We start from the raw sequence: 26983 nt of genomic DNA, 5'->3' as shown, positions 1-26983 counted from the left end.
TTAACTTGATTTTTATTTATTAAAATAATTATTGAATCAAACCATTTTAATATGAAAATAACTTAGATAGTGTGTAAATATGTCTTATTTATTTAACTATGAATAAAGATTATGTTTTACTTTTATATTGTCTTCATGAGTATGTTTTGTCATCATCCTTGAAAATGGATTAATATTATTATCCAGCGATATTTTGTTTAATCAATTATAAATAAGAGTTATGTCTTAATTTTTCTTTTTTGGTTCTTTTCTTACATATGTATGTATTTGGAGTGAATGGTTATTTAGTCTTATATTGATGTTTTATTTAGTTAATTATAATAATGATTATATTTTTATTTTCAATGTCTTCTTACTTAAGTATATCTTCATCATTAGTAGTAGAGTTTTAGTGTGGTTGAGGGTGATTTTGGCCTTCACCTTTTTTTATATATACAAAGTAAGACTCAAATAAATTAATTTATTCGAATTTTAGCATATCTTCTGTATTTAATATTATAAAATTTTTGTACATGACTCTTGACACCTCCAAAATATTGTTTAAAAATTCATCGCTATTTTTTATGCTAAAATAATATATTAATGTCATCATCTATCAATTAAAAAAATATTTTGTAGGATAACAGAATGAGTTGAGATTTTAATTTGGTTAATCTCATAAATATTTAAATTTAGGTTTGTCTCCTAAAGACAATAATAAACACAAGTTTTAAATTTAATTTGGTAAAACATTGTGAACTATTTTATTATATTTTATCATTGTGAACTATTTTAAATCATTATATATTTAATCTCACCAACATGCTTCTACAATGTCAATAAAAACATTTTCCAATAAATTAATATCGATAGAAATAACTTCAATTCATTTTAAGCTTAAATAGCTATGATAAACATCAATCGAAAACAATTTCAACATTAATCAATAAAATACGTTGTCAATGTTAATTAAAAGAAAAAGTTTAAAAATTAAAAAAAACATCTATGAATATTAATTAAATTAAAAGAAACTATTTATAGTTTTTGATATATCCAGTGAAAATAAAAAATATTTTATTTAAATAAAGAAATTAGAAGTAATAAATTTAAATTTCATTATTTAAATAAAAAATGATAGTTTAAATTTAATATGTTACAGTGTCTTAAAGAGTAAGCGAAAGGAGTACAGAAGGGTATAAAAGGAAATTACATTACATAACAGAAGGGTACAAAGGAGGTTTGAATTGAATTAAAGAGGGGAGAAGAAAGGTGCAAGTGAGTTGAGAGGGAATGAGTAGAAGAAGAGTGAGTGAGTGAGCAAACGCGGGAGAAGATGAGCACCGTTGATAAAATGCTGATCAAGGGCATCCGGAGTTTCGACCCGGAGAACAAGAACGTCATCACCTTCTTCAAGCCCTTAACCCTAATCGTTGGTCCCAACGGTGCCGGCAAGACCGTATGATCCATCCATCTATTCGTTTTTTTTTCTTTCTTTCTTGCTTTCCGCAATGCAATCTCTTCTCCTTCTGCAGACCATCATCGAGTGCTTGAAGCTTTCCTGCACCGGCGAGTTGCCTCCTAACGCCAGGTCTGGCCACAGTTTCATCCACGACCCCAAGGTAATCTAACCTAAGTCTCACTCTCTTTTTAACTAAGTATTCGATTAATCAATTATTTCTTTTATCTTGGAAGGTCGCTGGGGAAACCGAAACCAAGGGACAGATTAAGCTCCGATTCAAGACGGCCGCCGGTAAAGACGTCGTCTGCGTCAGGTCCTTTCAGCTTACGCAAAAGGCCTCTAAAATGGAATACAAGGCTATTGAGAGTGTGATTCAAACCATTAGTCCTCATACTGGAGAGGTATTACACTTTTTGACTTTCTTCTACTTCTTCACTCTCTTCCCATTAACTCTCTTTTCCTCTTTTCTGTCAGATACGTAGCTCCAGCTATCGATGCGCTGACATGGATAATGAAGTTCCAGCGCTCATGGGTGTTTCCAAGGCCATTCTCGAAAATGTTATATTCGTTCACCAAGATGAAGCCAACTGGCCCCTACAGGATCCTTCCACTTTAAAGAAGAAGTTTGACGATATCTTTTCCGCAACTCGGTATCTCTCCTTCCCTTTCCCCACTTTCTTCCTCTGTTTTTTTTTCCACTCAACATGTTTTAATGTATATCATACACATATTCTTCACATTCAATGTACAGATACACCAAGGCATTGGAAGTTATAAAGAAACTTCATAAGGAGCAGGCTCAAGAGATAAAGACTTACAAGCTCAAACTCGAACATCTTCAAACTCTCAAAGATGCTGCTTATAAGGTCTCTTTCCTCTTCAAAAATATCACCCAACTCTATAAACGTTAACAACAACAATAATAATTAAATAAAGTTTAACGTATACTCTTTTGTTCTATTTTAACCGGAGCACATTTCCACTACTTGTATAGCACCTGTTGTGCCCCATTAACATGACACTTTTCTCTTGTATTCTCAATAGAAGGAAAAAAAAAATAATCACTTTTCAAGGTGTTTAATTTTTATGCAAGGACACATTCTTGTGTTGAGGACCAAGATTTTATTCTGCTTTAGTTGGCCCTTTTGCCCTACTGCATTTTTCTTTTTTTGGGCCATTTTAAATCATTCCATGAAGTAAAAATTCTTCTGTGCCTTTTTAGTCTAGCTAGTTATGTTAGAACTTAAGCTTTGCCTTCCACTTTGACAGCTTTTAACATAAAGAAAACCACGTCATACCAAAATTGAAAGAAAATCTAACTGTTTAGTTTTATTTTGTTATATAGCTACGGGAAAGCATTGCACACGATCAAGAGAAAACAGAGTCTGTAAAGTGTCAAGTACTGGAGTTGGAAGATAACATTAAACAATTGGAGGATAAAATTCATCATGCAGAGGAAACGTTAAAAGATTTGCGGAAGCTGCAAGAGCAGATATCAACTAAAACTGCTCAGCGAAGCACCCTGCTTAAGGAACAAGAGAAGCAACATGCTGCTCTTGTTGAGGAGAATGTAGGTAAGTGTTGAACATGGTATATATATATGCATTACCATCATTGAGCCAGTTTTGGATTTTGTATCTCCTTCTAAATTGTTATATTTCCTAATGGATTTACAAAGACATGCCCTGTGAAATATATATATATATATATATATATATATATATATATATATATATATATATATGTGTGTGTGTGTGTGTGTGTGTGTGTGTGTGTGTGTGTGTGTGTGTGTGTGTGTGGAAGTTTCTAATGCGTTTTTCTTTTTCTGCATTTTATATTTAATTAGATTCTGATGAGTTATTGATGGAATGGAAGACCAAGTTTGAAGAAAGGATTGCAATTTTAGAAGCAAAGATAAGAAAGTTGGAAAGAGAATTGAATGATGCTGCCGAGAAAGGTACTGCCCTCACGAATATCATTGGTCATACCATCAAAGAGATTGCCAAACTACAAGCGGAAGCAGAAGTAAATGAATTGATACACAAGCTGCCTATACTGACATCTGGTTTTGCAATGTGTTATTGTAATTTTGTTAATATTTTGAACTTCAGGTTCACATGTCTTTGAAGAATGAGCGTGATTCCTCCATTCAAGATCTTTTTACGACATATAGTTTAGGGTCTCTTCCAAATTCTTCTTTCAGTGATGAGGTTGCTTTAAATCTCTTCAGGCGTGTAAAATTGAGGTTGGCAGATCTCGAGAAAGATCTGGATGATAAAAAGGTGATTTTTTCTGTTCCCTCATTCTCGTTTGTGTGTGTATGTTCACTTTTAGGTGCCTCACAAATGAGAAGTTGAGGAATTTTCAGTGATGTTTTCTTGCTGTTACTTGGTATTTGGCATAAAGGGTTTATTTGTCTTCTTTGTATATTCAATTGGCAGTATTGTAGTGGGTTTTTGGTGGATATGCAGAGAGATTGGAATGCTTTGCACAATTAGTGTTTACCTTTTTACAGGTTTTTCCTTTGTCAAGAATATTGTATCTGCTCCTGTGGCTCTTTCTTTCTTCGTTTCACTTTTCAGTGAATTCATTTTCATTTTCAAAGAATGTGGTTGGCTAAATTTACCAACTTTTAAAATTATTTTCACCATATCAAAAGTAAGAAAACTACATGTTTGTGACTGTTTTCTTATTTCTTTTGTACAGAAAGCAAATGACAAGGAACTTGAGATGGCATGGAAATGCTACATGAATGCTAATGACCGTTGGAAAGATACTGAGGCTAAAATAAAGGCTATGCAAGGGATCAAGGTTTGGTGTTTCATTCCAATACATACATTTCTTGTCAAATGTCTGTATCTTACTTGTACACTGTTAATACGTTATGTTTGCAGGAAGGCAATCTGAAGCGCATCAAAGAGAAGAAAAACGAGCTCGATTCGTCTGAACTTCAAATGACTAATGTGAACTTATCTCACATAGATGAAAGAGAAAGAAATTTGGTAAGGCACCCACTCTCTGTTGTTGTTTAGTAATCTATAATCTTAGGACTTCTGACCAATATGATTAGAATAACTTTTGAGTAATGTTTGCAGAAAAATGAGATTGAGAGGAAGGGAAGTCAACTATCTCAGAGACAATTTGAAACCACCATACGTCAAAAGCAAAATGAGATATATAGTGTAGATCAAAAGATTAAGACTTTCAATCGGGAGAAGGATATCATGACTGCTGATTCAGAGCACAGAGTTATGCTATCTCATAAGAAAGCAGAGTTGGAAAATCGGAAAAAGAAACATAAAAAAATGTAAATCCATTTTGTTTGTATTCCCTTTACTTTCCACTTTTCGTTCTTTAGAATTATGTTTCAAAGTTGGCAATCATCTGTTTATTATTTATTACAGATTTGATGACCTCAAGGACAAAATTAGAAAGGTGCTGAAAGGGAGGGTTCCTCTTGATAAGGACGTGAAAAAGGATATTACTGAAGCATTAAGGTTGGGAAAATCTTTTTTTTTTTTTTTTATATTTACTCGTAGTTGTAGGCACCTACCTCTTGAATTTGGGCTGGGAACCTAACTTCATCCTGAAATGTATAAGGTGAGAATTGTCCAACCTTTTATAAGCTCAAAGTTGGCCATATGTACAGTTCATGTGAAATCTCAAACACGTTCTTCATGTTCAAAACTGGTTGAACCAAGTTCACTTTGAGAGTTGAGGATGAGCCGAGATAAGATTTATGATAAGTTGGAGTGGCAAGTATAAGTGAAAAAGTCTCACATTGGGTAAGATTGCCAAGTAGATCACAATTTACCTTGTATAGAATTTTCTTTCTGGTGCAGGGCTGTTGGAGTGGAATTTGATGATGTGAAAGAAAAGCACCGCGATGCTGAGAAGGAAGTCAATATGTTGCAAATAAAAATACAAGAAGTTAATGGTAACCTATCCAAACACCACAAGGATTTGGAATGTAAGTGCTATCTAGCATTCAAAGAAGTTGAATATAAAAAATTTAGTTTTTGAAGGAAATCAATGTTTTAGTTCTGCATGCTTATTGTTGCAATGGTTCACAGGATGCACTTGCCTATTTGTCATGCCAATAGATTCCTATTTTGCGTATCAACTGATAATAGTATGCAGTAAATATAAATAGCCTTTCTTTTATTTAGCGTTTTATATGTGTCTCTTGATATAAGTGATGGTGCCCACTTGATATTTTATATTTTTTCATGCTGCATCCTCTTTGCTCTAGTTTGGTTTCTTTCTTCCACCATGCTGAATAACTGAAGACATAGTTTTGTACATTTATACTTAAATGATTTTCTTGCAGCAAGAAAGAGATTTATTGAATCGAAGCTTCAGTCTTTGGATCAGCAATGTTCTGGACTTGATTCTTATCTCAAAGTTTTAGAGTCTTCCAAGGAAAAAAGAGATGTACAGCGAAGGTCAATTTGTGCCAGACCATAGTGTTGATGTTGTTTTTGTGACCATATCAAAGTTGTCTCTGGACTTGATGTTGTCACTGGTATGCTGGTTTCATATCCACTAATACTTTGTCTTGTGATTGCTTGCAGCAAATATAATATTGCTGATGGCATGAGGCAGATGTTTGATCCTTTTGAAAGGGTTGCCAGAGCTCATCATGTTTGTCCTTGCTGTGAGCGGCCTTTCTCTCCAGAAGAAGAAGACAATTTTGTCAAGAAGGTTTTTAACTTCAAATCATGTTATTATATACTTACGTTATCTATTGGCTTGAGCAAGCACGTTATGTAGTTTTGAACTGCACTTTTTCAATGACAGCAAAGAGTGAAGGCAGCTAGTTCAGCTGAACATATGAAAGTTCTCGCTGTAGAATCCTCAAATGCAGAGTCTCATTTTCAGCAGCTGGACAAGCTTAGGATGGTTTACGAAGAATATGTTAAACTTGGCAAGGAGACCATCCCTAATACTGAAAAGGAACTTCAGCAACTTAAAGATGAGATGGATGAGAAATCTCAGGCTCTTGATGATGTAACGATCATAAGTTCTTTTAAAGATTTCCTGGAAATTTCTTTTAAGTACATTGAATTCCAACGTTTGCTTTCTGAAATGTTGTTTTGTCGAAGGTGATTATTATTTTATATCAATTTTTTATTTAGTACTTCCTCTTGTCCTCAATATAACAAGCATATTTTAGAAAAAAATGATGGTCCTTTTTCTAAGGAATTTTATAGTTTACTGGAAACAGGATATTTCTTGTCCTTGTTTGTCCAATTACATATTATGAATGTCTGTTTTTTATTGACAATTAACGAGACAGTGCCTTGTACCAGAGAGTGTATTATCTGTTTCCCCTTTTTGCTTTCCGTTAACTTGATTTGGGTTATACAATTGCTGCAATTTTCAGGTTTTATGTGTTTTAGCACAAGTGAAGACTGACAAGGATTTAGTTGACACATTAGTGCAACCTGTTGAAAATGCTGATCGGCTTTTCCAAGACATTCAAGATTTGAAAAAGCAAGTTGAGGATTTAGAAGATGAGCTTAATTTTCGAGGACAGGGAGTGAGGACTCTCGAAGAGATTCAACTGGAGCTTAACACCCTGCAGAGCACCAAGTAAATAGCTGAAGTTTTTTCTACTGTTTACTAACATGGGCAATTTTACCATCTCGATTCATTAAGATAATTGAATTCTGTCATATTCGCAACATCTCCATTTCTTAAGTTTCAGTTTTTGTTTCTTATTCATATCATTATTTCCATTCATATCTTGGTTAAAAGGGACAATTTGCAATCTGAATTGGAGAGGCTGAGGGAAGATCAAAGGCGTATGGAGAAAGATCTATCAAATATTCGTATTCGGTGGCTCAATCTAAAGGAGGAGAAATTGAAAGCAACCAACGTATTACAAAGTGTTAGCAGATTAGAAGAAGAATTGGAGCGTTTAACTGAAGAAAATACTCAAGTTGATCTTGATGAGAAGGTGTCTTATTATCTGATACATTGATGTATATTTAGTTGTTGTTTTAGGCTTGGGGAAATTGCCTTCTTTTTCCACCTTGCTTCACTCATAATTTCCAATAATTCTAAAAAAGGCTCTAGTTTTTTCTCTCTTTTTGCCATGTCAAAATGCATAGTATCACCGAGAATTTGTGTATTTGCAGCATTTGGCAGATGATCTCGGATCTTTTTCCAGTGAGAAAGATAAATTACTGACTAACCATCATGATATGAAAATTAGACTCAACCGTGAGTACGAGGACCTGGCTGAGCAAAAGAGAAGTTATCAGCAAGAAGCTGAATCACTTTTCAGAATGAATTCTAAGATCAAAGAGTGAGCTTATCTTATTGAAAGTTGTTGTTTTTAAGACCCCAAATTTCTTTAACATATGTTTTGTTTGATCAGGTATTCGGATTTAAGGAAAGGAGATAGGTTGAAGGAACTGCAGGAAAAGCATTCTCTATCACAATCTCAACTTCAAAGTTGTGATACCAGGAAGCAGGAAATTTTAGCTGAGTTAGTCAAAAGTAAAGATTTGATGCAAAATCAAGATCAGTTAAGAAGAAAAATTGATGACAACTTAAATTATAGGAAAACTAAGGCTGAAGTAGATGAGCTAGCACATGAAATTGAAACACTAGAAGAAAATATATTAAAGGCTGGTGGGATCTCTACAATTGAAACTGAACGCCAGAAACTATCACAGGAGAGGGAGAGACTTCTTTCAGAGGTATTTTCAAATCCCCGAATCACACATCTATGATTGCAACTGATCTCAAGTAGTTCAGCCAATTACCATTTCTATGCTCACATCTTTGATATTCCTTCTAGTGTCGAACTGACACATTTCTCTCTCTTTGGTTATTGTGAAAATGGTATTGTATTGAATGAAATGGTTCTCTTACATGTTACATCCTTCTCCTTAATCCTATATTTATAGGATTAAGTGAATGGAATACACACTCACATACAGCACATACACACTCATATCTAAATACAAATACAATAATTCTAACACTCCCCCTCAAGCTGGAGCATACAGATTGTATGTACTAAGCTTGGAATAGATAAAATCAGTGTTGAACTAGATGATTTGTCTTCAAGAGTGTGAGGCAAACATAGATGAACTAACAGCAGCATCTGAAACTTCAACTTCAAAAGTGGATGAAGGAAAGTCGTGGTGGCCAATGACAAACTGCAAGGACTGATTCTCCAATCAATGATGGATGAGTGACGGGATTAACAGTGGTAGCTAAAAGCTAAGAGCTACAAAACTGCAGGGACTACACTAAAACCTCATCAATGATGGCTGGGTGACGAGATCAACAGTAGTAGCTGAAATCTACAAAACTGCAGGGACTACACCCATATATATGTGACTTGCAGTGTCTTGGAAACGTACTCCCCCTTAGTGTGAAGGGCGGAAATGTGGAATATCACAGTTGCTGGACCACTAAAACAAAACACAAGATTAAGCTACAATGCTGAAACAAAGACATCAAAGATCCAAATTGGAGGTCCAAAATTCTTTGCTGGACAACTCCCAAGTGGTGATACGTAGCAGTGTATCACAAGAAGATCGGGCTAACTCTAGCACCGAACAGCGGCAAACTGTGCTAACTCTAGCACAAAACAGCAGCAAACAGTGCTAACTCTAGCACTGAACAACGACAAACAGTGCCAAACATCGAGCTAACTCTAGCACCGAAAAGTGGCAAACAGTGCCAAACAGCGGCAAACTTCGCTTAGGACAACGGCAAAACGGCGCCGGACAGCGGAAACGGCACCTGGACAGCGGTCAATGGTGGCTGGACAGTGGTCAAACGGCGCGGGACAGCGGCAAACGCGCAGGACAACGACAAAGGGCGCCTAGACAGTGGCAAACGGCGCGGGACAGCGGCAAATGGCGCCTGGACAGCGGCAGACGGCGCAGACAGTGACAAACAGTGGCTGGACAGCGGAAAACGGTGGCCGGACAGCGGCACACGGCGTCGGACAGTCGCAAAACGGCGCCTGGACATCAACGGTGGAGACGAAGATGGCAGCAATGGCTGCTCTGATGGTCGGAACAGAGAGAGGGAGCTCCGACGACGGCTATGGAGGTGTCGCGGTGAAACATCGACACCGGGAAGGCGGCGCGTGCAGAACACGCGGCCGAGACTGGCCGAGAAGAAGCGGCGCGTGATAGCTGGTGTGGAGGTTTCGGACGCCGGCACCGGTGGGGATGGTCGTCGCGTGAAGAGGCGAACCAGATCCAGTGGAGGCTGGTCGAAACGGTGACGGTGGCCGGCGACAAGGCGGCGCGTGGCTATACGCGTCTGAGATCTACCGGAAAGAGGAGCCGCGTGGAGACGCGTTGAGAGGAATCTGGTGTTGTCTCCGGCGGGGTTGGCCGTCGCTCGAGGAGACGCTCCAGATCCGATGGTCACCGGTCGAAACGGTGGCGGAGGCCGGCGGCCGGCAGCGGACTAGCCGGAAAGAAGAGCTCCGTGGCGGCGCGTTCGGAGGATTCTGGTCCTGTCTCCGGCAGGGTTGGCCGTCGCTCAAGGAGACGGTCCAACCGGCGGCGGCGGCAGCGACAGCGGCGGCGGCGACGAAGTCAGCAGCGATGGCAGCAGAAAGTGGCGGCGACAGCAGTGGCACACTCGGTCTGGACGGGTGCACAGAGAAGAAGAGAAAATGGAATTTGAGGGGCTGTCACCGGAAACTGTAGGGGCTGCCGGCGGCCATGGCGGCCGACTGCCGGCAGACATCAGAGAACCTAGAGGTAGATCAGAGAACCTGCTCTGATACCATGTGAAAATGGTATTGTATTGAATGAAATGGTTCTCTTACATGTTACATCCTTCTCCTTAATCCTATATTTATAGGATTAAGTGAATGGAATACACACTCACATACACACTCATATCTAAATACAAATACAATAATTCTAACAGTTATATATCTGTACCTTGATGACAGGTAAACCGGTGCCGTGGAACAATGTCTGTTTACCAAAGCAATATTTCCAAAAATAAGGTTGATCTTAAGCAGACTCAATACAAGGACATAGATAAGCGATACTTCGACCAGCTTATCCTGCTTAAGGTGTAATCACATGTGATTTCATAGTCTTATTCTTTCTTTAATCCTCTCTTTTGTATTGTTGACATGACAATTCATCGTTCTTTGCAGACAACTGAAATGGCCAACAAGGATCTGGACAGATACTACAATGCACTTGATAAGTGAGTTGCTTGAGATTCATTAATTTTCAACGTTACATCAAGTTTGTATTCTTTGTTGTGTGATAGTCATGGTTTTGCAATGCATAAGTAAGATCACTCCATTTGTCCTCACGAGGCCATTTCTCTCTTGTTCTTCAAAAGCTGATACATGTAACCATCACACTTTGCATTGTGAGGTGCTGAGGTCACTTGGGACATTGGTATAAGCTGTTGGGGTAAATTACTGGATATTTTTGTTCCATATAACTCTATTTCGTTTCGCTATTGTATTTACATTCCAAAGGGTGTGTTTTATGTGTTGGGAATGCAAAGTGCACATTCATTATTCTTCCCCCACTAGAAAAAAAAATGAAGATTAAGTTTGTGGTTCCTTAAGCATCAATATATGAGATTTAATCCCATTAAACCCTGTAGTTTTTTAATTTTATGCAACCAAGCCCCCTTCTCTTTTTGGAATTGAGTGCCCTTTGCTTACATTGCGTTAAAATTCATCATTTGGCCTTAGTAAAGCAATACAAATTCCACGTCAGGTTGATTGGGCTTAGCTGTGTAAACTGGTTAACTATCAGAAAAGCGTGCTATTGAACAAGGGGCAACCAAAAGCACCGAAGTGTATCAAGCAAACCAAAGAAAATGAAAAATATAACTAAAAGGGAGATAAGCACACATCTTTGAAGAAGTTCATAAAGTTGGTTTGCAAGCTAATATTTATCGTGCCTGAAATAAATTACAAATTAGAATATGAAAGCATATTAAACAGTCTATTTCAAGCATTAATCAATAAGGATATACTTAATAACAAAATAGATACTTCTGTATTAAATTACTGATATATTCTGCATTCATATTGTTCCTTGGTGGCTCTTAATGATTCATCAGGGCACTGATGCGCTTCCACACAATGAAAATGGAAGAGATCAACAAAATTATTAGGGAGTTGTGGCAGCAAACCTATAGAGGGCAAGACATTGACTACATCAGTATTCATTCAGACTCCGAAGGTGCAGGGACCCGTTCCTACAGTTACAAGGTTTGACATGTCATATTGAAAACCAATTCCTTCAGAAGCTGTCTAATTTCCTTCCTAGTAAATATTGTTCCTTTGCATTCCGTACAGGTTGTTATGCAGACTGGTGATGCAGAGTTGGAGATGAGAGGAAGATGTAGTGCTGGTCAAAAGGTATGTTATCAATAAGGGAATTACTATTATATCTAGTAATCCCTTTTCTTAACTAAAATAATAAATAATAAGTTTTACTTAACTTCGGGGTTTCAGGTTCTGGCGTCTCTTATCATACGTTTAGCGCTGGCTGAAACGTTTTGTCTCAATTGTGGAATACTTGCGCTGGATGAACCTACCACAAATTTGGATGGACCAAATGCTGAAAGTCTGGCTGCAGCTCTTGTAAGGTATTGCTGGATTGCTTAGTTCTGATTAAACAACTAATAATGAATTAATTAAAATTTAATGTGGTGCTGTCTTCATTAAAAATGAAGGATCATGGAGGACAGGAAAGGACAGGAAAATTTTCAGTTAATTGTAATCACTCATGATGAGCGTTTTGCTCAACTGATTGGTCAGCGCCAGCATGCAGAGAGATATTATCGTGTCTCCAAAGATGATCAGTAAGAACAATAATATTACTGTTTTCATTTGGTTGTCTTGTCGTTCCTGCATCACACATACGAACTTTCTTAATCACTATAATTCTGTTTACAGAACTTAACTAACTTCTCTCACATTTTCAGTCAGCACAGTATAATCGAAAGTCAGGAGATATTTGACTGAAGGCCGTATTGTTTATATGAAATTGTAAAGCCCGACATCACTTATTCATGCAGTCGGTACAGGATCATCTAGGAGTGGTTCGTTCTAGTTAATTAAAAGTTTTTAGCGCGTTTTACAATAATTCTTAACATTTTACTTATTTTTTATGATCTTCCATTGTAAGGGCCTGCTGAACTGACACTGTAAAATGTGCACGTAGAAAAAACAGTTTTCTGTTTACTCCCATTTGTAATATATAACTTTTATATTCTTTCCCGGGTGATTAAAAAAATTAATCGAAGTTGAAGTTCGATGAAGATGTCATAAGAAATTATCATAAATTACTATAACACACGTTTCCACTGAAGTTGTTTGTAATAGATACTGTGTTTCTTTTAATTTTATGTTTATCAGAGTTTAATTAGTAAGTAATATTATTTTACTTTTTTAATGACTAATAATATCTTCAATTAAAGTTTGTAAATTAATTTTCGTTTTGAAAATAAATACAACTTACAGTAATATAATTCCATTTTGTAATGCTTGTATCAAATGTTAATTTGTTATTGAGAGTTTGTTTCCTATGAAGTTTATTTTATCTACAAAACTAAAATATGGAATTCGACCATTCAACTTAATTGCAGGTAATCTCATTCTTGAGTAGCTGGAAAAGACCAGTCTTTGGTCGGTACGTAAACCCACATATTATTATATTGGTTTAGAAATTGTTTACGTGGCCTTTATCTTGTACTAGATCTCTCAAATCGAAAAACGAAATTTTGTCCTTCTTTAACAAGGCTTATTTAGCAAACTAGTTGCTGAAAATAGTTTGATCGTATGCCAAATTACGGATCCAATGAAACACATATTTGGCTTCCTTGTACAGATGACTGGAAAGAAGTACTGAAATCAATGCTTAACCTGTATGATTGAATGTCCTTTGCAATCGTCAATTTCCAGGATGGGTGCATTATTTCCAATTTTTTATCCTGAGACAATACACCATAAATCGGCAATATTAATTGTTTTCAAGCTTTTCAAATAATACAGCCAGATGAAATATTTGTTGACGTATGAAGTAATATGCAGCAGGTTTTACCACAATTTTGATGCCTCGAGCCAATATAGAATGTCTGAAGCAAACGGCAATGGCATGTCAAATTGCCAATATGCCTCTTGCCTAGAGATAAATGGACCTGTCTATGGACATGGTTCTTCTACCATGCTCACAAGTTGAATTACCTCCTAGTCCCAAGCTAGAAAGGCAGAACAAAAATCATCTATTGTATCATTTAGACTATACTATAGCCAGGAAGTTTAAATGCAATTCTTTTATCTATCATATCTCTCAACCTTTGAGCGTCCTTAAATCTCCCGACACCAACAAGAATATTGGACTTAAGAACATAATCCCCACCGTGTCCTCTCTCCATCTCTAGTACTTTCCTGGTCACCCTCTGACCAATTTCAACATTATTATGAACACTACAAGCACCCAGCAAAGTTCTCCACATTACAGCATTGGCAACCTCATGAGGTACCTGTGAAGCAACCTTTTCAGCTTCTTCTAACCTGCCAGCCCTCCCCAGCATATCTATCATACAACCGTAGTGCTTGATATCTGGCACAAGTTTACAATCCTTTACCATTTTAACAAAACAATCATGGCCCTCTTGAACCAATCCTCCATGACTACAGGCACTCAAAACACTAAGGAATGTCACACGGTTCGGACTAACCCCAGCCTTCTCCATGTTTTCAAAAGTCTCTAGAGCTTCCCTCCCCATCCCATTCATTGCAAAACCAGAGATAGCTGAAGTCCACGATACCAAATTCTTCCTCTCATCAGGTAATTCCTGCAAGAATCTATTCACACTTGCTATACATCCACACTTTGCATACAAATCAATTAATGCATTGGTAATGCGTATGTCAGAGGAATTGAACCCTCTCTTCTCTGCATATCCATGAGCTGATTGACATATCTCAATACACCCAATGTTTGCAATAGCTGAAGTCTCTAGAGGGTTGTGCTTAATTAATTGTGTGTGTTGTTTTTAGTTATTTTAATCAAATCAAAATATTATTAACTTGATTTTTATTTATTAAAATAATTATTGAATTAAACCATTTTAATATGAAAATAACTTAGATAGTGTGTAAATATGTCTTATTTATTTAACTATGAATAAAGATTATGTTTTACTTTTATATTGTCTTCATGAGTATTGTCTCCATGTTTTGTCATCATCCTTGAAAATGGATTAATATTATTATTCAGCGATATTTTGTTTAATCAATTATAAATAATAGTTATGTCTTAATTTTTCTTTTTTGGTTCTTTTCTTACATATGTATGTATTTGAAGTGAATGGTTATTTAGTCTTATATTGATGTTTTATTTAGTTAATTATAATAATGATTATATTTTTATTTTCAATGTCTTCTTACTTAAGTATATCTTCATCATTAGTAGTAGAGTTTTAGTGTGGTTGAGGGTGATTTTGGCCTTCACCTTTTTTTATATATACAAAGTAAGACTCAAATAAATTAATTTATTTGAATTTTAGCATATCTTCTGTATTTAATATTATAAAACTTTTGTACATGACTCTTGACACCTCCAAAATATTGTTTAAAAATTCATCGCTATTTTTTATACTAAAATAATATATTAATGTCATCATCTATCTATTAAAAAAATATTTTGTAGGATAACAGTATGAGTTGAGATTTTAATTTGGTTAATCTCATAAATATTTAAATTTAGGTTTGTCTCCTAAAGACAATAATAAACACAAGTTTTTAAATTTAATTTGGTAAAACATTGTGAACTATTTTATCATTAACACAAAAAAATACTTTTAACGTATTATATTTTATCATTGTGAACTATTTTAAAGCATTATATATTTAATCTCACCAACACTGAGCGATTGCTTCTCCAACGTCAATAAAAACATTTTCCAATAAATTAATATCGATTGAAATAATTTCAATTCATTTTAAGCTTAAATAGCTATGATAAACATCAATCGAAAACAATTTCAACATTAATCAATAAAATACGTTGTCAATGTTAATAAAAAGAAAAAGTTTAAAAATTAAAAAAAAACATCTATGAATATTAATTAAATTAAAAGAAACTATTTATAGTTTTTGATATATCCAGTGAAAATAAAAAATATTTTATTTGAATAAAGAAATTAGAAGTAATAAATTTAAATTTAATTATTTAAATAAAAAATGATAGTTTAAATTTAATATGTTAGAGTGTCTTAAAGAGTAAGCGAAAGGAGTACAGAAGGGTATAAAAGGAAATTACATTACATAACAGAAGGGTACAAAGGAGGTTTGAATTGAATTAAAGAGGGGAGAAGAAAGGTGCAAGTGAGTTGAGAGGGAATGAGTAGAAGAAGAGTGAGTGAGTGAGCAAACGCGGGAGAAGATGAGCACCGTTGATAAAATGCTGATCAAGGGCATCCGGAGTTTCGACCCGGAGAACAAGAACGTCATCACCTTCTTCAAGCCCTTAACCCTAATCGTTGGTCCCAACGGTGCCGGCAAGACCGTATGATCCATCCATCTATTCGTTTTTTTTTCTTTCTTTCTTGCTTTCCGCAATGCAATCTCTTCTCCTTCTGCAGACCATCATCGAGTGCTTGAAGCTTTCCTGCACCGGCGAGTTGCCTCCTAACGCCAGGTCTGGCCACAGTTTCATCCACGACCCCAAGGTAATCTAACCTAAGTCTCACTCTCTTTTTAACTAAGTATTCGATTAATCAATTATTTCTTTTATCTTGGAAGGTCGCTGGGGAAACCGAAACCAAGGGACAGATTAAGCTCCGATTCAAGACGGCCGCCGGTAAAGACGTCGTCTGCGTCAGGTCCTTTCAGCTTACGCAAAAGGCCTCTAAAATGGAATACAAGGCTATTGAGAGTGTGATTCAAACCATTAGTCCTCATACTGGAGAGGTATTACACTTTTTGACTTTCTTCTACTTCTTCGCTCTCTTCCCATTAACTCTCTTTTCCTCTTTTCTGTCAGAAAGTTAGCCTCAGCTATCGATGCGCTGACATGGATAAAGAAGTTCCAGCGCTCATGGGTGTTTCCAAGGCCATTCTCGAAAATGTTATATTCGTTCACCAAGATGAAGCCAACTGGCCCCTACAGGATCCTTCCACTTTAAAGAAGAAGTTTGACGATATCTTTTCCGCAACTCGGTATCTCTCCTTCCCTTTCCCCACTTTCTTCCTCTGTTTTTTTTTTCCACTCAACATGTTTTAATGTATATCATACACATATGCTTCACATTCAATGTACAGATACACCAAGGCATTGGAAGTTATAAAGAAACTTCATAAGGAGCAGGCTCAAGAGATAAAGACTTACAAGCTCAAACTCGAACATCTTCAAACTCTCAAAGATGCTGCTTATAAGGTCTCTTTCCTCTTCAAAAATATCACCCAACTCTATAAACGTTAACAACAACAATAATAATTAAATAAAGTTTAACGTATACTCTTTTGTTCTATTTTAACCGGAGCACATTTCCACTACTTGTATAGCACCTGTTGTGCCCCATTAACATGACACTTTTCTCTTGTATTCTCAATAGAAGGAAAAAAAAATTAATCACTTTTCAAGGTGTTTAATTTTTATGCAAGGACACATTCTTGTGTTGAGGACCAAGATTTTATTCTGCTTTAGTTGGCCCTTTTGCCCTACTGCATTTTTCTTTTTTTGGGCCATTTTAAATCATTCCATGAAGTAAAAATTCTTCTGTGCCTTTTTAGTCTAGCTAGTTATGTTAGAACTTAAGCTTTGCCTTCCACTTTGACAGCTTTTAACATAAAGAAAACCATGTCATACCAAAATTGAAAGAAAATCTAACTGTTTAGTTTTATTTTGTTATAGCTACGGGAAAGCATTGCACACGATCAAGAGAAAACAGAGTCTGTAAAGTGTCAAGTACTGGAGTTGGAAGATAACATTAAACAATTGGAGGATAAAATTCATCATGCAGAGGAAACGTTAAAAGATTTGCGGAAGCTGCAAGAGCAGATATCAACTAAAACTGCTCAGCGAAGCACCCTGCTTAAGGAACAAGAGAAGCAACATGCTGCTCTTGTTGAGGAGAATGTAGGTAAGTGTTGAACGTGGTATATATATACGCATTACCATCATTGAGCCAGTTTTGGATTTTGTATCTCCTTCTAAATTGTTATATTTCCTAATGGATTTACACAGACATGCCCTGTGATATTGAAGAAAGTTTCTAATGCGTTTTTCTTTTTCTGCATTTTATATTTAATTAGATTCTGATGAGTTATTGATGGAATGGAAGACCAAGTTTGAAGAAAGGATTGCAATTTTAGAAGCAAAGATAAGAAAGTTGGAAAGAGAATTGAATGATGCTGCCGAGAAAGGTACTGCCCTCACGAATATCATTGGTCATACCATCAAAGAGATTGCCAAACTACAAGCGGAAGCAGAAGTAAATGAATTGATACACAAGCTGCCTATACTGACATCTGGTTTTGCAATGTGTTATTGTAATTTTGTTAATATTTTGAACTTCAGGTTCACACGTCTTTGAAGAATGAGCGTGATTCCTCCATTCAAGATCTTTTTACGACATATAGTTTAGGGTCTCTTCCAAATTCTCCTTTCAGTGATGAGGTTGCTTTAAATCTCTTCAGGCGTGTAAAATTGAGGTTGGCAGATCTCGAGAAAGATCTGGATGATAAAAAGGTGATTTTTTCTGTTCCCTCATTCTGGTTTGTGTGTGTATGTTCACTTTTAGGTGCCTCACAAATGAGAAGTTGAGGAATTTTCAGTGATGTTTTCTTGCTGTTACTTGGTATTTGGCATAAAGGGTTTATTTGTCTTCTTTGTATATTCAATTGGCAGTATTGTAGTGGGTTTTTGGTGGATATGCAGAGAGATTGGAATGCTTTGCACAATTAGTGTTTACCTTTTTACAGGTTTTTCCTTTGTCAAGAATATTGTATCTGCTCCTGTGGCTCTTTCTTTCTTCGTTTCACTTTTCAGTGAATTCATTTTCATTTTCAAAGAATGTGGTTGGCTAAATTTACCAACTTTTAAAATTATTTTCACCATATCAAAAGTAAGAAAACTACATGTTTGTGACTGTTTTCTTATTTCTTTTGTACAGAAAGCAAATGACAAGGAACTTGAGATGGCATGGAAATGCTACATGAATGCTAATGACCGTTGGAAAGATACTGAGGCTAAAATAAAGGCTATGCAAGGGATCAAGGTTTGGTGTTTCATTCCAATACATACTTTTCTTGTCAAATGTCTGTATCTTACTTGTACACTGTTAATACGTTATGTTTGCAGGAAGGCAATCTGAAGCGCATCAAAGAGAAGAAAAATGAGCTCGATTCGTCTGAACTTCAAATGACTAATGTGAACTTATCTCACATAGATGAAAGAGAAAGAAATTTGGTAAGGCACCCACTCTCTGTTGTTGTTTAGTAATCTATAATCTTAGGACTTCTGACCAATATGATTAGAATAATTTTTGAGTAATGTTTGCAGAAAAATGAGATTGAGAGGAAGGGAAGTCAACTATCTCAGAGACAATTTGAAACCACTATACGTCAAATGCAAAATGAGATATATAGTGTAGATCAAAAGATTAAGACTGTCAATCGGGAGAAGGATATCATGACTGCTGATTCAGAGCACAGAGTTATGCTATCTCATAAGAAAGCAGAGTTGGAAAATCGGAAAAAGAAACATAAAAAAATGTAAATCCATTTTGTTTGTATTCCCTTTACTTTCCACTTTTCGTTCTTTAGAATTATGTTTCAAAGTTGGCAATCATCTGTTTATTATTTATTACAGATTTGATGACCTCAAGGACAAAATTAGAAAGGTGCTGAAAGGGAGGGTTCCTCTTGATAAGGACGTGAAAAAGGATATTACTGAAGCATTAAGGTTGGGAAAATCTTTTTTTTTTTTAATTTTTTTTATATTTACTCGTAGTTGTAGGCACCTACCTCTTGAATTTGGGCTGGGAACCTAACTTCATCCTGAAATGTATAAGGTGAGAATTGTCCAACCTTTTATAAGCTCAAAGTTGGCCATATGTACAGTTCACGTCAAATCTCAAACACGTTCTTCATGTTCAAAACTGGTTGAACCAAGTTCACTTTGAGAGTTGAGGATGAGCCGAGATAAGATTTATGATAAGTTGGAGTGGCAAGTATAAGTGAAAAAGTCTCACATTGGGTAAGATTGCCAAGTAGATCACAATTTACCTTGTATAGAATTTTCTTTCTGGTGCAGGGCTGTTGGAGTGGAATTTGATGATGTGAAAGAAAAGCACCGTGATGCTGAGAAGGAAGTCAATATGTTGCAAATAAAAATACAAGAAGTTAATGGTAACCTATCCAAACACCACAAGGATTTGGAATGTAAGTGCTATCTGTCATTCAAAGAAGTTGAATATAAAAAATTTAGTTTTTGAAGGAAATCAATGTTTTAGTTCTGCATGCTTATTGTTGCAATGGTTCACAGGATGCACTTGCCTATTTGTCATGCCAATAGATTCCTATTTTGCGTATCAACATGATAATAATATGCAGTAAATATAACTATTTAGCGTTTTATATGTGTCTCTTGATATAAGTGATGGTGCCCACTTGATACTTTTTATTTTTTCATGCTGCATCCTCTTTGCTCTAGTTTGGTTTCTTTCTTCCACCATGCTGAATAACTGAATACATAGTTTTGTACATTTGTACTAAAATGATTTTCTTGCAGCAAGAAAGAGATTTATTGAATCGAAGCTTCAGTCTTTGGATCAGCAATGTTCTGGACTTGATTCTTATCTCAAAGTTTTAGAGTCTTCCAAGGAAAAAAGAGATGTACAGCGAAGGTCAATTTGTGCCAGACCATAGTGTTGATGTTGTTTTTGTGACTATATCAAAGTTGTCTCTGGACTTGATGTTGTCACTGGTATGCTGGTTTCATATCCACTAATACTTTGTCTTGTGATTGCTTGCAGCAAATATAATATTGCTGATGGCATGAGGCAGATGTTTGATCCTTTTGAAAGGGTTGCCAGAGCTCATCATGTTTGCCCTTGCTGTGAGCGGCCTTTCTCTCCAGAAGAAGAAGACAATTTTGTCAAGAAGGTTTTTAACTTCAAATCATGTTATTATATACTTACGTTATCTATTGGCTTGAGCAAGCACGTTATGTAGTTTTGAACTGCACTTTTTCAATGACAGCAAAGAGTGAAGGCAGCTAGTTCAGCTGAACATATGAAAGTTCTCGCTGTAGAATCCTCAAATGCAGAGTCTCATTTTCAGCAGCTGGACAAGCTTAGGATGGTTTACGAAGAATATGTTAAACTTGGCAAGGAGACCATCCCTAATACTGAAAAGGAACTTCAGCAACTTAAAGATGAGATGGATGAGAAATCTCAGGCTCTTGATGATGTAACGATCATAAGTTCTTTTAAAGATTTCCTGGAAATTTCTTTTAAGTACATTGAATTCCAACGTTTGCTTTCTGAAATGTTGTTTTGTCGAAGGTGATTATTATTTTATATCAATTTTTAATTTAGTACTTCCTCTTGTCCTCAATATAACAAGCATATTTTAGAAAAAAATGATGGTCCTTTTTCGAAGGAATTTTATAGTTTACTGGAAACAGGATATTTCTTGTCCTTGTTTGTCCAATTAAATATTATGAATGTCTGTTTTTTATTGACAATTAACGAGAGGAGGCTTTTTAAAGTTATTTATAACAAGGGTAAATTTGATAAACTGGCAACATTGTTTTAAATATTAAAAAATTCAAAAAAGTCAACTGAGTTAATTATTTTTATTGGTCTGTGTGGTTCTGTTAGAAGTGCCTTGTACCAGAGTGTATTATCTGTTTCCCCTTTATGCTTTCCGTTAACTTGTTTTGGGTTATACAATTGCTGCAATTTTCAGGTTTTATGTGTTTTAGCACAAGTGAAGACTGACAAGGATTTAGTTGACACATTAGTGCAACCTGTTGAAAATGCTGATCGGCTTTTCCAAGACATTCAAGATTTGAAAAAGCAAGTTGAGGATTTAGAAGATGAGCTTAATTTTCGAGGACAGGGAGTGAGGACTCTCGAAGAGATTCAACTGGAGCTTAACACCCTGCAGAGCACCAAGTAAATAGCTGAAGTTTTTTCTACTGTTTACTAACATGGGCAATTTTACCATCTCGATTCATTAAGATAATTGAATTCTGTCATATTCGCAACATCTCCATTTCTTAAGTTTCAGTTTTTGTTTCTTATTCATATCATTATTTCCATTCATATCTTGGTTAAAAGGGACAATTTGCAATCTGAATTGGAGAGGCTGAGGGAAGAACAAAGGCATATGGAGAAAGATCTATCAAATCTTCGTATTCGGTGGCTCAATCTAAAGGAGGAGAAATTGAAAGCAACCAACGTATTACAAAGTGTTAGCAGATTAGAAGAAGAATTGGAACGTTTAACTGAAGAAAATACTCAAGTTGATCTTGATGAGAAGGTGTCTTATTATCTGATACATTGATGTATATTTAGTTGTTTTAGGCTTGGGGAAATTGCCTTCTTTTTCCACCTTGCTTCACTCATAATTTCCAATAATTCTAAAAAAGGCTCTAGTTTTTTCTCTTATTTTGCCATGTCAAAATGCATAGTATCACCGAGAATTTGTGTATTTGCAGCATTTGGCAGATGATCTCGGATCTTTTTCCAGTGAGAAAGATAAATTACTGACTAACCATAATGATATGAAAATTAGACTCAACCGTGAGTACGAGGACCTGGCTGAGCAAAAGAGAAGTTATCAGCAAGAAGCTGAATCACTTTTCAGAATGAATTCTAAGATCAAAGAGTGAGCTTATCTTATTGAAAGTTGTTGTTTTTAAGACCCCAAATTTCTTTAACATATGTTTTGTTTGATCAGGTATTCCGATTTAAGGAAAGGAGATAGGTTGAAGGAACTGCAGGAAAAGCATTCTCTATCACAATCTCAACTTCAAAGTTGTGATACCAGGAAGCAGGAAATTTTAGCTGAGTTGGTCAAAAGTAAAGATTTGATGCAAAATCAAGATCAGTTAAGAAGAAAAATTGATGACAACTTAAATTATAGGAAAACTAAGGCTGAAGTAGATGAGCTAGCACATGAAATTGAAACACTAGAAGAAAATATATTAAAGGCTGGTGGGATCTCTACAATTGAAACTGAACGCCAGAAGCTATCACAGGAGAGGGAGAGACTTCTTTCAGAGGTATTTTCAAATCCCCGAATCACACATCTATGATTGCAACTGATCGCAAGTAGTTCAGCCAATTACCATTTCTATGCTCACATCTTTGATATTCCTTCTAGTGTCGAACTGACACATTTCTCTCTCTTTGGTTATATATCTGTACCTTGATGACAGGTAAACCGGTGCCGTGGAACAATGTCTGTTTACCAAAGCAATATTTCCAAAAATAAGGTTGATCTTAAGCAGACTCAATACAAGGACATAGATAAGCGATACTTCGACCAGCTTATCCTTCTTAAGGTGTAATCACATGTGATTTCATAGTCTTATTCTTTCTTTAATCCTCTCTTTTGTACTGTTGACATGACAATTCATTGTTCTTTGCAGACAACTGAAATGGCCAACAAGGATCTGGACAGATACTACAATGCACTTGATAAGTGAGTTGCTTGAGATTCATTAATTTTCAACGTTACATCAAGTTTGTATTCTTTGTTGTGTGATAGTCATGGTTTTGCAATGCATAAGTAAGATCACTCCTTTTGTCCTCACGAGGCCATTTCTCTCTTGTTCTTCAAAAGCTGATACATGTAACCATCACACTTTGCATTGTGAGGTGCTGAGGTCACTTGGGACCTTGGTATAAGCTGTGGGGTAAAATACTGGATATTTTTGTTCCATATAACTCTATTTCGTTTCGCTATTGTATTTACATTCCAAAGGGTGTGTTTTATGTGTTGGGAATGCAAAGTGCACATTCATTATTCTTCCCCCACTAGAAAAAAAAAATGAAGATTAAGTTTGTGGTTCCTTAAGCATCAATATATGAGATTTAATCCCATTAAACCCTGTAGTTTTTTAATTTTATGCAACCAAGCCCCCTTCTCTTTTTGGAATTGAGTGCCCATTGCTTACATTGCGTTAAAATTCATCATTTGGCCTTAGTAAAGCAATACAAATTCCACGTCAGGTTGATTGGGGCTTAGCTGTGTAAACTGGTTAACTACAGAAAAGCGTGCTATTGAACAAGGGGCAACCAAAAGCACCGAAGTGTATCAAGCAAACCAAAGAAAATGAAAAATATAACTAAAAGGGAGATAAGCACACATCTTTGAAGAAGTTCATAAAGTTGGTTTGCAAGCTAATATTTATCGTGCCTGAAATAAATTACAAATTAGAATATGAAAGCATATTAAACAGTCTATTTCAAGCATTAATCAATAAGGATATACTTAATAACAAAATAGATACTTCTGTATTAAATTACTGATATATTCTGCATTCATATTGTTCCTTGGTGGCTCTTAATGATTCATCAGGGCACTGATGCGCTTCCACACAATGAAAATGGAAGAGATCAACAAAATTATTAGGGAGTTGTGGCAGCAAACCTATAGAGGGCAAGACATTGACTACATCAGTATTCATTCAGACTCCGAAGGTGCAGGGACCCGTTCCTACAGTTACAAGGTTTGACATGTCATATTGAAAACCAATTCCTTCAGAAGCTGTCTAATTTCCTTCCTAGTAAATATTGTTCCTTTGCATTCCGTACAGGTTGTTATGCAGACTGGTGATGCAGAGTTGGAGATGAGAGGAAGATGTAGTGCTGGTCAAAAGGTATGTTATCAATAAGGGAATTAATATTATATCTAGTAATCCCTTTTCTTAACTAAAATAATAAATAATAAGTTTTACTTAACTTCGGGGTTTCAGGTTCTGGCGTCTCTTATCATACGTTTAGCGCTGGCTGAAACGTTTTGTCTCAATTGTGGAATACTTGCGCTGGATGAACCTACCACAAATTTGGATGGACCAAATGCTGAAAGTCTGGCTGCAGCTCTTGTAAGGTATTGCTGGATTGCTTAGTTCTGATTAAACAACTAATAATGAATTAATTAAAATTTAATGTGGTGCTGTCTTCATTAAAAATGAAGGATCATGGAGGACAGGAAAGGACAGGAAAATTTTCAGTTAATTGTAATCACTCATGATGAGCGTTTTGCTCAACTGATTGGTCAGCGCCAGCATGCAGAGAGATATTATCGTGTCTCCAAAGATGATCTGTAAGAACAATAATATTACTGTTTTCATTTGGTTGTCTTGTCGTTCCTGCGTCACACATACGAACTTTCTTAATCACTATAATTCTGTTTACAGAACTTAACTAACTTCTCTCACATTTTCAGTCAGCACAGTATAATCGAAAGTCAGGAGATATTTGACTGAAGGCCGTATTGTTTATATGAAATTGTAAAGCCCGACATCCCCAACTTATTCATGCAGTCGGTACAGGATCATCTAGGAGTGGTTCGTCCTAGTTAATTAAAAGTTTTTAGCGCGTTTTACAATAGTTCTTTTGAGAACATTTTACTTATTTTTTATGATCTTCCATTGTAAGGGCCTGCTGAACTGACACTGTAAAATGTGCACGTAGAAAAAACAGTTTTCTGTTTACTCCCATTTGTAATATATAACTTTTATATTCTTTCCCGGGTGATTAAAAAAATTAATCGAAGTTGAAGTTCGATGAAGATGTCATAAGAAATTATCATAAATTACTATAACACACGTTTCCACTGAAGTTGTTTGTAATAGATACTGTGTTTCTTTTAATTTTATGTTTATCAGAGTTTAATTAGTAAGTAATATTATTTTATTTTTTTAATGACTAATAATATCTTCAATTACAGTTTGTAAATTAATTTTCGTTTTGAAAATAAATACAACTTACAGTAATATAATTCCATTTTGTAATGTTTGCATCAAATGTTAATTTGTTATTGAGAGTTTGTTTCCTATGAAGTTTATTTTATCTACAAAACTAAAGTATGGAATTCGACCATTTCAGTTTGCAGGTAATCTCATTCTTGAGTAGCTGGAAAAGACCAGTCTTTGGTCGGTACGTAAACCCACATATTATTATATTGGTTTAGAAATTGTTTACCTGGCCTTTATCTTATACTAGATCTCTCAAATCGAAAAACGAAATTTTGTCCTTCTTTAACAAGGCTTATTTAGCAAACTAGTTGCTGAAAATAGTTTGATCGTATGCCAAATTACGGATCCAATGAAACACATATTTGGCTTCCTTGTACAGATGACTGGAAAGATGTACTGAAATCAATGCTTAACCTGTATGATTGAATGTCCTTTGCAATCGTCAATTTCCAGGATGGGTGCATTATTTCCAATTTTTTATCCTGAGACAATACACCATAAATCGGCAATATTAATTGTTTTCAAGCTTTTCAAATAATACAGCCAGATGAAATATTTGTTGACGTATGAAGTAATATGCAGCAGGTTTTACCACAATTTTGATGCCTCGAGCCAATATAGAATGTCTGAAGCAAACGGCAATGGCATGTCAAATTGCCAATATGCCTCTTGCCTAGAGATAAATGGACCTGTCTATGGACATGGTTCTTCTACCATGCTCACAAGTTGAATTACCTCCTAGTCCCAAGCTAGAAAAGCAGAACAAAAATCATCTATTGTATCTAGAGGTGTCATTTGAGCCCCTAGCCCATGGGTTGACCCTAACCCCTTCTAAAATCAAGCCCCAATTTTCTAACCCCCTTAATAGGGGACTTTTTAAAAGCCCCAACCCCTAAAGCCCCACATAAAGTGGGCTGGGGTAGGGTTAGGATGGGGCTAGCCCCCAAACTAAATTAATTCACTTTTAATGTTTTTTTAGTTATTTCTTTTATTTACTTTACAAGTTCAATAATTTTCAAAATTTACATGATATTTAATATCTTTTTAATTAAATATAAATGTATAAATATTGATTTTATTAAAACTTATTTAAAATGATTTTTTAATTATAAGTATATTTTAAATATATAATTTTATTATTTTGGAAAGTTAAAAAAGAAAATTTTTTTTATTATTTTTATTTAAAAGAAAATGAAAAAAATTTCAAAAAATAAATTATAAATCGAATTCTAATATCTATATAAATATTTGAAATATTAATTATGGATAGATTTTAAATTCAAATCTACTGATTGGATAAATTTTTAATATCGGTGTAAAATTTTTATTTTTTATAGTTTGTCATATAAAATTCTTTTGTTGAATGTTTTGTATAGATATATATACATTAAAAAATTAAACCACAAACTTTGTAAAGTTTAAAATTAATTTCACGTAATAAAAGAACTAACTTTTTAGTGAAAATCCTTGTTAGGCAAAATTCTTATAAATATCATATATGTTAGTATACAAGATCTAGATGTAATCCTAGTGGTTATAAAATCATATTTTTTTTCTAACCTTT

At 35.3% G+C, this 26983-nt stretch overlaps 3 protein-coding genes across 4 annotated transcripts; 2 read left to right on the top strand and 1 right to left on the bottom strand.

Annotated features, from left to right (window-relative positions):
• The first annotated feature begins 1220 nt into the window (after positions 1–1220).
• On the top strand, positions 1221–12783 carry LOC124833443 (DNA repair protein RAD50-like). Its single transcript, XM_088116289.1, has 27 exons — positions 1221–1435; positions 1512–1598; positions 1672–1839; positions 1913–2088; positions 2190–2304; positions 2784–3012; positions 3285–3463; positions 3550–3720; positions 4145–4249; positions 4333–4440; positions 4534–4745; positions 4843–4935; positions 5281–5408; positions 5769–5883; positions 6013–6142; positions 6239–6448; positions 6825–7033; positions 7199–7400; positions 7582–7751; positions 7824–8148; positions 10383–10508; positions 10596–10648; positions 11528–11678; positions 11766–11828; positions 11925–12058; positions 12146–12274; positions 12398–12783. The coding sequence occupies exons 1-27, from the start codon at positions 1313–1315 to the stop codon at positions 12435–12437; spliced, it is 3951 nt and encodes a 1316-aa protein (XP_087972415.1). The 5' UTR covers positions 1221–1312; the 3' UTR covers positions 12438–12783.
• Positions 12784–13060: 277 nt separating this feature from the next.
• LOC148198230 (pentatricopeptide repeat-containing protein At1g09220, mitochondrial-like) lies at positions 13061–14664 on the bottom strand. Its single transcript, XM_088115730.1, has 2 exons — positions 14623–14664; positions 13061–14449 (listed from the first exon to the last, which is right to left on the bottom strand). Exons 1-2 carry the CDS (start codon positions 14662–14664, stop codon positions 13709–13711), a joined length of 783 nt encoding a protein of 260 aa, XP_087971856.1. The 3' UTR covers positions 13061–13708.
• A 1100-nt stretch (positions 14665–15764) lies between these two features.
• LOC148198229 (DNA repair protein RAD50-like) lies at positions 15765–25821 on the top strand. 2 transcript variants are annotated; one of them, XR_015786805.1, is made up of 28 exons: positions 15765–15987; positions 16064–16150; positions 16224–16391; positions 16465–16640; positions 16743–16857; positions 17335–17563; positions 17736–17914; positions 18001–18171; positions 18596–18700; positions 18784–18891; positions 18985–19196; positions 19294–19386; positions 19738–19865; positions 20215–20329; positions 20459–20588; positions 20685–20894; positions 21396–21604; positions 21770–21971; positions 22150–22319; positions 22392–22716; positions 22873–22998; positions 23086–23138; positions 24018–24168; positions 24256–24318; positions 24415–24548; positions 24636–24764; positions 24888–25008; positions 25550–25821. XR_015786805.1 is itself a non-coding variant. In XM_088116001.1 (27 exons), the coding sequence occupies exons 1-27, from the start codon at positions 15865–15867 to the stop codon at positions 24925–24927; spliced, it is 3951 nt and encodes a 1316-aa protein (XP_087972127.1). In that variant the 5' UTR covers positions 15765–15864; the 3' UTR covers positions 24928–25234. The 2 variants fall into 2 exon arrangements, 1 of the variants encoding a protein (XP_087972127.1); XM_088116001.1 differs by lacking the exon at positions 25550–25821 and having other exon boundaries at positions 24888–25234.
• Positions 25822–26983: the final 1162 nt, after the last annotated feature.

The sequence above is a fragment of the Vigna umbellata genome, chromosome 5 (genome assembly GCF_029865625.1).
Source record: "Vigna umbellata cultivar VRB3 chromosome 5, Vumbellata_1.0, whole genome shotgun sequence".
Lineage (NCBI taxonomy): Eukaryota > Viridiplantae > Streptophyta > Magnoliopsida > Fabales > Fabaceae > Vigna > Vigna umbellata.
Note: the sequence above shows the minus strand (reverse complement) of the source record. Positions and strands in the feature narration are given on the sequence as shown.